Here is a 14,088-nt window from a genome sequence, read left to right as displayed (position 1 = left end):
CAGGTCAAGCAAATATATATTTATTTTGTGTTTTAAGTACATCCTCTAGAGGGCGAAAGAGGATACATCTTGGTTGGTAAGCTGTTAAAATATCTATAAATACTGAAGTAATTTTGCAAGCTGTCAAAGGACCATTGTCCACATGTGAACAAAACAAACCATAAAAAGCAATCATGACAAGGGAGATTTGAGATGAACAAAGTTGTCAGCAGTTCTGGATAGCTTCTTCATTCCCAGTAGTCTTCACGTGCATCCTGAGGGGGATACACAGTCTAATTGACATTCTGACAGATACGTATGTTGATCGGGACTATGACCTTTCAATCACAGGGCTAAAAAGTAAGTGTGCACATGTGTAAGAAGTTGACCATTCAACCACAAGTTATCTCACCTTTCTACTCATGTAGCTGGACATGAGAGTGCTGCTGCCAATAGAATCCAAAGGAGACACCCTTTTTCTGAAGTTCAGAGAAGAGACGGAACAGATCTGTTACAGTTAACATTCCACTTTCGGGGCTGGATGTTGTGATTTCTAATTAATCTACGGTAATCCTGGTCAGGAGTCATGTAACAGATTTGTTCCTCTTTGCCTACCAATGTTTATATCTTATGTGTCTGTAAGAATAATCGTTCGCAATAATCGATCGCTACTTCATCAGGGCACTCCCCCTTTCTGATCTCTCACCTCTTGTCCTTGGGTTTACGACGGCGTTGGTTTTGATGCTGATGGACAGACAGGCGTTCCAGTGGGGCGTGGAAGGTGGCGGATTGAGAAGTGCCGGACTGAGTGTGACGTCCTTCAAAATCCTGCTTTGTATCGCCAGCATCACCTGGAGAAAGGTCAGCTAAATGCGATAGCTCAGACAGGTGGGGGAAAAACTCTTGGTCCAGCCAATTAACGTCCTGACGAGAAATAAAGAATAGTATTAATATTTCAATGTATGCTGTCACTTAAATTTCCTTTGGGATTAATAAAGGAAATGTAATTTAATCAAACAATTTCCCCAACATACAACAATATAACAGGTTATACACTCATCATATACCAGAGCAACTATAGGCCTACATTGGAAAAGGTGAGTGTGGGGCTTGCATGTATTTACCCTTTTCTGTCTTAGCCTGTAAGGCAACAAAAACGCTGACAGGTGTTCCAGCATCAGGCAAAGTCCCAAGACGGGTAACACACACCCCGCAGAAAGCATCTGTAAAGATAAAGTGTTATTGTAGCCATTGATGAAGACAGTGCAACACAAGATGTACAAGTCAACAGAACATACACCAGAAGATGCAATGGAGACTCACTGTAACTTGGTAGAGATTTTGCTGTTGCTCTTGCTTGTGTCTTCTCCACCTTTGTTCTCTGTGCTGCTGGGTGATGTGTAGGGTATTTGTAGGAACAGGGCTGGGGTGGGTTTATATTTGAATGGGATGAAGATCTGTTTAGGCTATGGGTGTGTGTGTTGGAGACACTGTGGACTTCCGAAGTGCCAATTACTTCTCCTACCCACATTTCCATTGTTGAACTGGGGGTGGGGTTTGTGTGTGTGTATGGAGGGGTGGGGGGTCAAAGATTTCCCTTACACACACACTCACACATAAATTAATACACACACACACTCACACCACTACAAACCCCCAGCACCCACCTCCTTCCACCATGATGAGGACATGATAAGGACATTGGATGCCGTTCATCGTGTAAACACTTCAGGTTGGAGATGCATGTTGGATGGCTCTGGAGTTCGTCAATCTGTATAATCTTTTACGCAATCTAAATACCAAGTTAGATATACACATGTATAAATTATATAGAATTGGCACAGAACCCCAACAAGAATCCATACATCACATTTTTGGAAATCTCACAAATACAAGGTGCTTGACAGTAGGACATGCAGGGAAATTGATGATTGATATCAAAGAATTTGATAATAAAAATAATTTGACAGACAAATGATGCAGAAACAATGATGTCTTTCTCCTTTACCCCCAAATAAAAGCTACTGACCCAAAGAATACAAAACAAAGGGATATGAGTGAAGAGGGAGGGGTTGTGTGGAGTAAGGGACCGCTCGGAGCAAACGAGCGGTTGGACACGTTTCCACTTTTCCTCTTTTCCCGCCCTGTCCTAATTATTTCTATTTTGGGACCTCTGGGGCCGCCAGACCTAGAGCTAGTGCTGATAGATATCCCCTACAAAAATAAACTGACTAGCTGTCGCAGCCTCCCTCAGCAAGGGCCCTGTCAGGCCCACCCAGGAGTCTGTCAACATGGGCAGGCTAGATAGGACTAGCTGATTACCCTAATTATCAGAGACGTGTGGTACTGCCGGTCATCATGAGTGTGTGTGGCCATCTCATGGCAAAAGACAACCGACTCCCCCACCCAAATGTGTGTGCTTGTATGTGTGTGTGTAGATGTGCAATAGGTAATAGAAAGAAACTTCTTGTCCTCTATAAACATGTTGCTTAAGCTAATGAGGCCCTCAGAGAGTTGTTTAGCAACACAGACAGCTTAGTGCCAGCGGATTGTCCATTTTGAAGTGGCCCGCTACTTTCCAGCCAATTATGTTCCAGCAGTCCTGTTTCAACCAATCACCTTCAACTCAAGCTTTACGAAAGCGTGGAAGTTCAGACAAGAGGGGCGCTGTTCAGACAAGGGGGGCGCTGTTTCTCATTGTTGAATGTAATTCATCATGTTACCTATTGCAGCTTTAAGGAGTGACATGTTTGACCGTAACTTTTAGCATGTGCGGTCATAATTGCCCCCCACTCCCCTCACCCTAATTGGCCTACAAGTAACCAAGCCAGTGTGTGTGCCAAATTTAGAACCGTGCAGTACCCATTGGTGGCTTGCGAGATGCATGGCTCCGTCTGTAGACAGTCGGCAGTCCACGCTATGCAGTATGGAAAGCCAATATTGCCTGTTGGCGGCAAATATGATAGCCAATATTGCCCGTTGGCTCGCAAGATCCATGGCTCTATTGTGTAATACAGCTAAACATAGCACCTAATGCGTTTATATATTCAGGCTATATTTATTTGTCGCAAATCGCTAATCCAAACACCTTCACATTTAACCCTGCCAAAAGGCTACTTGGGTCCTGAGCGATACACCTGCGGATTTTTCTACTTCATACAACGTAGATAGACTAATTGCCACAGACACACACTCACACACATACTGAAATTCCTTCCATTATAGTTAGAAAGTTCGATGCAGAGTGCATAATAAATCACAGAGCCTGTTTATAACTTCAATAAAGAGGATGTTGAGCAATAGTCCTATGTAATTAAGTTATGAGATAATTTAGAGGTGACATATTTACTAAAATAAGTGCTTAGTATCTTCAACACAGTAGCCTAATGTAGTGTAATCTCCGCTGCTCTAAAATTGATTTTGCTGGCCGATAACATAGCGTTTAAAAATGCACTTGTGTGATGATGATTGTAGTTTAAGAGCAGGAAAAAGAGATATGTAGCACTTGGTCTACTTTATTAGATCAAGTTAAAATTATTCTATGGCTTTTCTGTGAGGCAGTGACAGCAGGATATTGCAATAACGTTGGTGGATTTAACTGTAGATTTATTTTCAAGCAGGAGGATTAAGATAGTAGTTAGAATACAGTAGTCTGAAATGTTAAGAAACATCTCTATGATCATGAATAGAACAATTAACTATCATGCACATTAGGCGCTCGTGTGCCTTTTTCTTACATGATAATAAAGTTGGGACACACAGTTAAACTTACATACATTTTCAATACTTCTCCAACTGAGTCAACATGGTGGTATTTAAAAGAGTTAAATAACTCTTACTAACTGTAATTATTACTTGTGAACGAATACCATTCATTCCGCGAAAGTGAATGAGGTAAACAAATTCTTTGTTTCCTCTTCTGAGCCTATGCAGGTCACGTGAAAAATGATCAAACTATAGTTATCCAATGGCATTAGTTCACAAGTGATAATTACCGGTTTTGTTAGTTTAACTTTTTATTTTATTTTTTTTACTTTGCTTACAGTTCAGAGCAGTGTAGCCTAATTGTTTGCCGTGATATTTAAATGCTTATGTGATAATAAATGACAATATCAAATCATACAAACTGTCATGATGTAGCCTATTGCAGGCCTAGTTAATGCGGGAGTTTTTCTTTTTAAAATATTATCTGCCACACAAATGTGCAATTCCTTTCCATCCTACTAAAATTTATCTTGGCTGGTTTAGATGCACTAAGATTTCTTCCTGATGAAAAAATTATCCAAGGACTCGTACCCGAAGATAGGTCACGTGCAAAATTATCAAAAGACTCGTACCCGAAGGTTGGGAGATTTTCTGTTTCCTCTACTGAGCTGCAAAAGTCCCGATGCGCGGCCACGAGAAAATGAACTAATCACTTTCTTCTGATACTACTCGTTACCGAGTCATACTAAAGATTCATTCAAAATTAACGAATCGTTCACAAACGAAACATCACTACCAGAGGGTGGGCAACGGAGGAAGTTAAACCTACTTTCCCGCTTGTCTGGACAGAAAAACACAATCTCACAATGTCTGCTACAGGTGAGTGTCTCTCCGCCGTTCTTCCCCTCATATATATATTAGATGTCATGGTGCATTTAATGAACTCCCAGAATACATGAGCCGACATGTTAGGAACCAGGAAGCAAATTTGCTTTGGAAACTGATTGGCATGGAGACTGGTAGTTTACAACCTTCTGATTGGTAGCCCGATTCCCTAACCGCTCAGCCAATACACTAACGTCGTTTTTTCGAGCATGCAGACATGACCAGTCATCCCTGCAGGCACTGCCTGATTGGAGTGTGGTGTTGTATTGTAGAGCAATGGCTAATGGGCACACACTCTTCTGAGAAATGTTGTTTCAAGACAGTATGGCACATGGAGACATAATTATTTGGCTTCTTTCGTAAAACTGTAAATGTGTTGAAACTCAACTTTGACCAGGTTTTTATAAGGTCATTTCTCCTTTATTGGGGCCGATGAAGAGAGACAGGAAAGGTGAGGGAGAGAGGGGAGGAAAAAAAGAAAATGGCTCATGCTGGATTCAAACCCAGACCCCAGCAGTAAGGTCTTAACCTATGTGGTATGTGCTGTTGGTTTGCCACCGGGGTGCCTCAACTTTGACCAGGATTGATGGATGCAGAAGAGCTTTCTGCCCAACAGGGAACACCAAATCTGGTCAGGTGCTCTCTTTCATTAGCCTGGCTCTGCCCTCCTACGTACTTCCGCTCAATTTTGATTTTGCTTCTGTACTAGGTCTGGACATGAGGTACGTAAGTCAGATTAGGCCGCAAGGTGAAAAACGAAAAGTCTTTTAGAAAATGATTCCCGCTCCACAGTCTGGCATCTACACAATCTTTAGCTCATAAAAAAGAACGAGTCGTGCTAAGCTACCAAAAAAAAGTTTGTAGCTAAAATTCCAGTCGATTGTTGATGTTTTATGCAGAACTACTTTCTTCAGAGCGTAATAGGATTTTGGTGGCACGGTTCGACACGTGATCTTTCTACACCAATAAGGTAGCTGCTTTTTGTCAACATGGATGGATATGGTTGGCAAATAGAGGATGGGACCTTGCACGTCACCTGGATGACCAGAAATTCGGCCCCTGACAGTGTTTTGCATGTGATACACTGCAGCGGCTGCAAAAGTGCGTGTGAGACAGGCAGATGTTCCTGTTTTTCGCTACGACTGTGTTGCACAGACTTATGTCATTGTTGTAATTGTGCCAACACAAAAGAAACTGAGGAACTGGAAGATAACTGTCCTGACACTGACAGTGAGGACTGTGTGTCCATAATCTGTTATTCCTTATTCTGTTTTGTACAGTTTTATATATCATATTTAATACTTTTCATAAAGATTGTTTTTACTGTTGTTTTCATTTGTGGAAGAATGAATGAATTACATTTACATTTATGCATTTAGCAGACGCTTTTATCCAAAGTGACTTCCAAGAGAGAGTTTTACAAAAGTGCATAAGTCACTGATCATAACAACGAGATAGCCCCAAACATTGCGGGTAGCCAAACATGAAGCATACATTGTGAAACCAAATAAGTCCCAAAGGGAAGAATAATAAGAGCATGTAGTTAGACTTGAGCAGCAAGAACCTCAAAAGTGCAAGAGTGTACCTGTGGAAAAAGCAAGCAACAATAATATATTTCAGAGCGAGTACAATAATTTCAAGACAGTTACAACAAACCAACAAGAGCAACAAGTCTCAATAAGAGTCATTGTGATCCTGGAGGAAACTAACATCAGGTCCAGCCAATCATTCCTAAGTGCCGCTGTACTCCCACGTGAATTGAATGTTAAAACAACGACATAAGTCTGTGCAACACAGTCCTAGCGAAAAACAGGAACATCTGCCTGTCTCACAGGCACTTTTGCAGCCGCAGTGTATCACATGCAAAACACTGTCAGGGGCCGAATTTCTGGTCATCCAGGTGACATGCAAGGCCCCATCCTCTATTTGCCAACCATATCCATCCATGTGGACAAAAAGCAGATACCTTATTGGTGTAGAACGATCACGTGTCGAACCGTGCCACCAAAATCCTATTACGCTCTGAAGAAACTAGTTCTGCATTAAAACATAGACACATCGACAATCGACTGGAATTTTAGCGAAAATTTTTTTTGGGTAGCTAAGCACGACTCGTTCTTTTTTATGAGCTAAAGATTGTGTAGATGCCAGACTGTGGAGTGGGATGAAACGATAATAGGGTTCACCTTACGGCCTAGATGTCTCCGGTTAATTTTCTACCGGCCAATCAGCGAACAGAGGGAGTGGCTGAGAACGATGACGTTGATGTCGTGCGCTAGTTTGTGTTGTAGTTCCGTAATGGCGGCGGAGAAAGATGCGAGCGAAGCCATTTGGTCCATTGTAGCAACGCTGCCGAATATCCATAAGATAAAGCCGGAGCAAGAACAAGTTTTGCTGAGTTTTGTTGGTGGCCATGATCTTGCAGCCCTCCTCCCCACGGGGTTCGGGAACAGTTTGATTTTCCAGCTACGGCAGCTAGCTCTGTTACAGTAGTGGTGAAGGAACTGGCTAAGGCGAATGCTAGCAATTGGTTATGGCAGATCAGAGTGGCTCTGGGCAGATCCAATAGTTTTAAACTTCAACAGAGTACCCGCCTACAAGGAAGTCAACGCTTGTCAATGGAGCGAGGCTAGACTCTCTGTACAAATGAAATGTACGACAGTCTGGTTAGGACCAGGCTACTCCTTCATTGCCTGTTCAACAAAAGGGGCTAACTTTTCCATGTAAAACAATTTTGTCTCCCTTTTGCTTAAGCAGTCAAACAGAACATCACCTCCCACAAGTCTCACAAAGATGTGATGTGTCCATAGGTCATGGAAAATATAGTATTCTTCTTTTCTGTTCACCATAGGAGACCCATGCCCCAACCAGGGCTGCGTTTCCCGAAAGCGTTGTAAGCCTAAATTGATCGTAGAATCCATCGTAGGACGAATCTTAGTTTTACGGGCCATTCCCAAAGACATCGTAGCTAAAGTGTCTCTTGAAAATTCGTAACTCTTGAAAGTGCATAGATTAGCCTACTCCTTACGAGCATGTTTGGGAAACACACGTAAAAAATATCGATGGTTTCGTTTTTTGCTCGATCGTTGCTACGATCCATCGTTATCGGGAAATGCAGCCCAGGCAGTTACTCCATGAGCCCCTACCATGTGCCACAGGGAGGTTATGGTGATCTAAGCCATGCCCCCCCACCTGCAGGCGTCAACATTGGTTACCAGCCCCAACCACAGCCTGAGAAGCTGCCAGGACCAGCAGGCCACGGTCCCATGCCAGATTACGGAGGTCCAAAGCTGGGTGCCCCTGGAGGCATCTCCCCTGCCCCAGCTCTGGCTCCAGCTCCAGCATCCGTTCCTGTTGGTGTGCCACCTGGGCTGGAGTACCTAACCCAGGTGACTGGTTGAGAATTCTCATAACCTGTAAAAGTCAAACACTCACCATGCAACAGGTGTTAGTTGATATTGTACACCTTCTGACTCGTACATAATCTTGTGTTGTGTTCTTTATATATTTTTTCAGGTTGACCAGATCCTTATACACCAAAATGTCGAGCTTCTGGAGGGTGAGATTGTTAATCTGTTACTAAGACCGGTGGTGACCAGAGTCTGTGGTCATCTGGGGACAGAAGGTTTTAAAGGGTTGATGATGCATTGGCATTGCATACCCATTTGTAGCACTTGACACATTTCAGTTTTAGGTGAATCAGCCAATTTGTAAATTGAAAACCATAAACCTGCCCTTTCAATAGGTTAAAACATCAGTCTCTACATAATCATAAATATGTTTAAATGGGAGCTTTTGCCATCAAGACCATTCCATGTAAAATAAATACAAATGATTATATATACATGTGTATGTGTGTGTATATATTTAAATCAGGAGAGACCTGTGAATGAAGTAAAGATAATGTTTATTGAACAAATGATATTTGAACAGTTTATTGAACAGATGATAATTAGTCTTGACAGAAAGTCTTTTGACGCTTTGGGCGTCTGCCCAGAGGAGCAGCAATATAAATCTTCCTATGGAAAGAAGACACTGGTGGTGGCGGTGGTTGATGATTCTGCTAAAACCATAGGGTGATGAGGCAGATGGGAAGGTGAAGCTGGGGAAGCTGATGAATCCGTAAAGACTGGGTGGTGATATCTGTTATACTCTGTTGTATGGCCTAGCCACTCAAGTTTCCTCCTGACTCCTAACCTCTATTAGTCATTGCTAATCCCTTCTTCTCCTCTTTCTGATTCTCAGTAGTCCTTGGTTTTGAGAGCAACAACCAGTACGAGATCAAGAACACCCTGGGCCAGCAGATTTACAAGGCCAAGGAGACAAATGACTGCTGCACCAGGAACTGCTGTGGCTCCATACGCAGCTTCGACATGAAGATCAAAGACAACATGGGCCGAGAGGTCATCCGCCTTATACGGCCCCTCCGCTGCAATTCATGCCTCTGCCCATGCTGCCTGCAAGAGGTGTGTGCTTGTGGGTTTGTGTGCGTGCGTGTGCATAATAGAGAAGACAAGGCACAGTATAGCATGTTTCTGCGTTGTGCGTGGTATAAAGTACAAACCACATTCCACTTTGCACAGTGAAATGGCCTTTGTCAGTTGAACGGTTTCCTAGACCATTTTGATCTCGCTATCACTTCACTTCGGATGGTCTTAATTGAATCTACAGCACATTCCCCATGGACCATCGGAGCCCTCACACATGGACTGTGGTCCGCCTCCACTAATGAAAGCCCTACCCTGCTGTTGCCATGTGTATTCGTTTTGTAATGGAAATGGTTGCTACGCTACAAAGGAGAGATTTGTTCACTCGTCCTACAGTCCTAAACAATTTAGGACTATTTTCAGCCACATGACCCATGCCCAGATATGTGCACTTGGTAATAGCTTTCAATTTGTGTGTGTATGTGCCCATTTTTGACATGTTTAGGACATATACATGTGTGTATGTACATTTTCATAATGATGTATGTGTGTTTTCTTAGCTTGAGGTGCAGGCTCCACCGGGCATCACTGTAGGCTATGTGTCACAGGTCTGGCACCCTTGGACTCCAAAGTTCACCATTCAAGGGGCCAACCAAGAGACACTGATGACATTGGAGGGGCCCTGCTTCGCCTTCAACTGCTGTGGCGAAGTCAACTTTGAGGTGAAGAAACAGGGGCCTGTATTAGCAAGCAAGTTCAACATACCTGGGATACCTTTTAGTTTATAAGAACACTCTTCCTAAGTTATTGGTGTCTTATTTATGTTAATGTGATACAGAAAATACAATACAATTTTACAGCGCTGCATAGCATAAAGAACAAAAATACAAATGTTAATGTAAACATAGCAAACACCCCTTAGACATAACTCTACATGCAGTGCTGTTTGGTGAATTAGGCCTACAATTATGACAACTGGCTCAAACATTGTGCATGTAATAACTCATGTAATGAACTAAATGTCTAAATGTTTGTGGGGGTAAGACAATTTAACAGAGAACCAGTATTTATAAACTTTACAGAATGAATTAAGGTTAAACAATCAGAGGACTAAGAACAACAACCAAACAACTTACTTTTATCATGAACGCACCATTTCACTAAACTAAAGATTGCGAGCATAAAAAGAAACTTAGTGCGGTATCAGCCTACTGCAGAAGACCAACCATCATTTCTAATAACTCTAGCTGATAAAAGTCTGTTGACAAGCGTAGTCGGTCTCCTATTGGCTAATCCCACCAGCCTTTCTTAATGGTAATTATGCCCTTTGAAGGTTATCGGACACTGAAATTTGTGCTTTTGGTTTGTGATAAGCACATGAAAATAATACTTTCTTCATTCGAGTGATAATAAAGAAGCTGTCCTACATTCATTCGTCTCACTGTGTTGTGCTTGGAAAACTGCCACATCACCCCAAATATAATAATAATATATACAGTATATTCATAAATGTACAGGTAGCGGTATCGGTATCGGCGAGTACCATAAAAAAAATATCGGTACTCGTACTCGGTCCTTAAAAAATTGTATCGGTGCATCCCTAATATCTATAATTCCAGAATTCTGTGTGTGTCACTGACATCTTAATCATTGACTGCCTCACGGGCACTGTGCACTAGTAGCCTATGACCAATTGCAAACATGGACAAGTCTACAAGAGCCGCCATCATTAAGGCATGAGTAGATCGGACTAGTATTACTACAATTGTGTATTCAATTAAATTAATGTGTTCCTTAGGTGTATTGTTATAGTGTGTGGACTGTTTAGCCTTATTCTTTCAGCCGCACAACAGTGTTACAACTGTCTTGGGAGCAAATAAAGAACGTATATAAAACATGATTCAAATGATTTGGAAAAAAAGCAGACTTGCAAATCTTGTACGGTCAACAAGCCTTTGGTGCTTTAATCAGTCTCTGTTTTAGGAAGTTATCAGTTATCCATAAAAGCTACAAAGATACTTGTTGGGGAAGACTCAAAAAACTTTCACTATTCGTGCACAAGGTCACAGGATCTTCTAGAAACGATAAAGCAATTTTCCAAGAGATTTGACTGATCAGTAGGTGGTGTTTTCACACGTGTTGATATGTTATCTCAAACATAACCTGCCTGAGCAGGTTAGGTTTGCAGCATAAGTTACCATGGCGATTTACCCTGTGAAGAAGTGAACCATCGTTGTGACACTGAAAACCCAGGTTTAAACCTGAAGTTACCTCACCAACCCCAAATCCTGCTTTGTAGTGTAGACCCCAAGTGTCATGTTTTTCACGAGACTCCATAAAGAAGGTTCCCAAAAAGAAAATGGACATAACAATGAACTTATTTGTATGTCTAACCCGTGTCCGTTTCGCCCACTTGTAGTTGTGGGGGAAAGATGGGGAAGAGCCAATTGGTCGAATCAGCAAGCAGTGGAGCGGTCTTCTTAAGGAGACCTTGACCGACACAGATAACTTTGGTATCCAGTTCCCCCTCGATATGGATGTGAAGATGAAAGCCGTGCTCATGGGCACCTGCTTTCTCATTGTGAGTCCATCTGTCGTTTTTTTGGTAATTAATGTTTGTTTGAAATTATTTTAACTTTGAATGACTTAATGTTTTTGTTGCTTTTTCTTGACAGGATTTTATGTACTTTGAGAGGTGGTCGTAATACGTTTTTCTCATAACATGGGCATGTAGAAAAGAAGAGAGAGAAAGAAAGTCAATTCAATCTGTTATTCTTTGTCTGTATCAAGGCCATTTTTTCTGGATAAAATCCTGCCTGTTTCCAAAGCATTTTGTAATCTGCCGTATTGCCAGTCCTGTAGTTTTTCTTTATTTATACAAAACTGGATTATTTATCTGATGATGAGCTGCAGTTTAGCCCAATGCAGACAAGTAGCCCGTCCAATCATTGCATTCTGTCGAAATGCCGTCCAGTCATTAGTGTTGGTCCAACCTTAATGATTGGAAATGTTTATTACATCCTGCGGATGGGATCCAGGATGTGAAGTTTATTCCAACGCATGCATGGCATTGCTTATGCCATGTTGATCAATATGTATATTGGTTTTCTGTTAAATAGTCTTGCTCCAGCATTGCCATCAAATTTTAGCCATATTTTACCTCACCAAATACTTAGTCCTATAATTACTCTAAGCTATTCCACCTCAAAGCTGACTTGCTAACTTGAACATTAACATTTAGAAGATGGTATGTAAAACAAACGTTGGAGTGCTAGACATTGTTAAAAGACAGCTTAAAACCTACCTTTTTAGCGAAGCATTATAGTAATTTTATCTCAGAAGGGTTTTACTACTTTTATTAGTTATATTATTGTTTTTATTGATTTTATGTAAAGCACCTTGAGCTACAATTCTTGTATGAAATGTGCTATATAAATAAAGTCTTACTTACTTACTACTTCAAAAAATCCAATATGTGTTAAAAAAGCTTTTAATATGCTATTGTGTTGAAAAAAAAAACTAATTGTTACTTTAAAAGAAGAATACTAATTGCACACTTGAATTAACGTTTTTTGTAAGGGCACATTTAGAGAACTTTTAGGGAACGTTATGTCCCAAGATGGTCCCCTCCTACGTGGGTATGAACTGGACTGGAATGGACTGGAAAAGTGGTGGAGTCAGGTGGCTGAGCGGCTAAGTAATCGGGCTAGTAATCAGAAGGTTGCCGGTTCGATTCCAGGCTTCCAATGACGTTGTGTCCTTACTGTTGGCAACTTGCCTCGGGGGAATGTCCCCGTACTTACCGTAAGTCGCTCTGGATAAGAGCGTCTGCTATGAGTAAATGTAAAAAGCACTATAGCTGATTTTGAATTGTGAGCTGACTAAGATAGCCTAACATTGGGACACAGTTACATAGGCTACATTTAAAATACAACTCTAGTTGAGTCAACATCCTCTAGTGGTGGCTGAAGGTAAGCCAACAAACCTTTTCAATTTTCATCCAATACTTGGAGATCATACAGAGAATAAAATGCATTGTTGAGGCTGATGTTTCCTAGCCTAGCCTCCTGGGCCCCGTTCGTCGTAAGGGTTGAAGCTAAGTTAATCAATTGTCCCTTTAGCCCGCTAACATTAGCGAGATGAGTGAGAACAGCAAATATCGGTTCGTCAACGGCTGATCCGCATCCAAATCATGTGGTTAATTTCAATCAGGCTAAACTTATCAGGGAAATTGCACGTGCACGTCCTACTTCAAAAGGCAGGAAAGGTCGATCACCAAAACCGTGATTTTCTAACGGTATGATGGCGGAAAAGACGAAAGAGAGAGCGGTGATAGGCTATTCTCGCCATCCGAGCAAACTATTATAATGAGTCTGTCTCTGCGAAGACAATAAACATATTATCATGCCTAAGTCAAACACCGCCGCTGCCAGAGCAAGACAAGCTGCTTGGCAAAATTTCCGATAAGCTATAAATGCGAAAGTTTTGGGGAAATGTATAGGCTCATCTTAAGTGCCTCATTACCCCAATCAGATCACATTTCTTTAAATGTGCCTGCTGGCAGTAGGCTTAATGGAAATTTTCAGAATAAGTAGGCTAGATAAAAACAAGGCCAAAGAGTATCTAATTGATACGAATTCATAGACACTTATGAGGATATATGTAGGCTACTGAGCTTATATCATGTACTATATATGTGTATATGCATGTAGGCCTATGTGTAAATCCCTCTTTGATTTCATTGACTGGGACATGGCCAGGGAATATGATGAGTTGATTCATCAGCTGGTTAAGCGCCAAGTACACTTTTCTTACAGCAACGCATGCTGCGGCTTTGCCAATGTTTTCTGCATCGCCTATACTGTATAAAAATTTAGCCTATACCTGACGCAAAAAACCTGAAGGCTATGCAGAGTCTGAAGCACAGTTAAAGTTTATTGTCAATTTCTTCACATGCCAAGACATAAAAAGGAATCGATATGACGTTTCCCACTCTCCCACAGTGAAACATATAAAAAGCACAGGCACAACAGATAAGACAAGACATTTCCTAAAACATAGCGTTACATATTCACATACAGCAGCATAAGCT

At 41.5% G+C, this 14,088-nt stretch overlaps 1 protein-coding gene across 2 annotated transcripts; it reads left to right on the top strand.

Annotated features, from left to right (window-relative positions):
* Positions 1-4,333: 4,333 nt before the first annotated feature.
* On the top strand, positions 4,334-12,051 carry LOC136967514 (phospholipid scramblase 1-like). 2 transcript variants are annotated; one of them, XM_067261328.1, is made up of 7 exons: positions 4,334-4,563; positions 7,688-7,958; positions 8,086-8,128; positions 8,815-9,035; positions 9,557-9,718; positions 11,416-11,577; positions 11,672-12,051. In XM_067261328.1, the coding sequence occupies exons 2-7, from the start codon at positions 7,704-7,706 to the stop codon at positions 11,699-11,701; spliced, it is 873 nt and encodes a 290-aa protein (XP_067117429.1). In that variant the 5' UTR covers positions 4,334-4,563; positions 7,688-7,703; the 3' UTR covers positions 11,702-12,051. The 2 variants fall into 2 exon arrangements, with proteins under 2 accessions (XP_067117429.1, XP_067117430.1); XM_067261329.1 differs by having other exon boundaries at positions 4,336-4,563; positions 7,768-7,958.
* Positions 12,052-14,088: the final 2,037 nt, after the last annotated feature.

Source organism: Osmerus mordax, chromosome 23 (genome assembly GCF_038355195.1).
Source record: "Osmerus mordax isolate fOsmMor3 chromosome 23, fOsmMor3.pri, whole genome shotgun sequence".
Classification (NCBI taxonomy): domain Eukaryota; kingdom Metazoa; phylum Chordata; class Actinopteri; order Osmeriformes; family Osmeridae; genus Osmerus; species Osmerus mordax.
The sequence above is the reverse complement of the archived record's forward strand: the minus strand, read 5'-3'. Positions and strand labels throughout refer to the sequence as shown.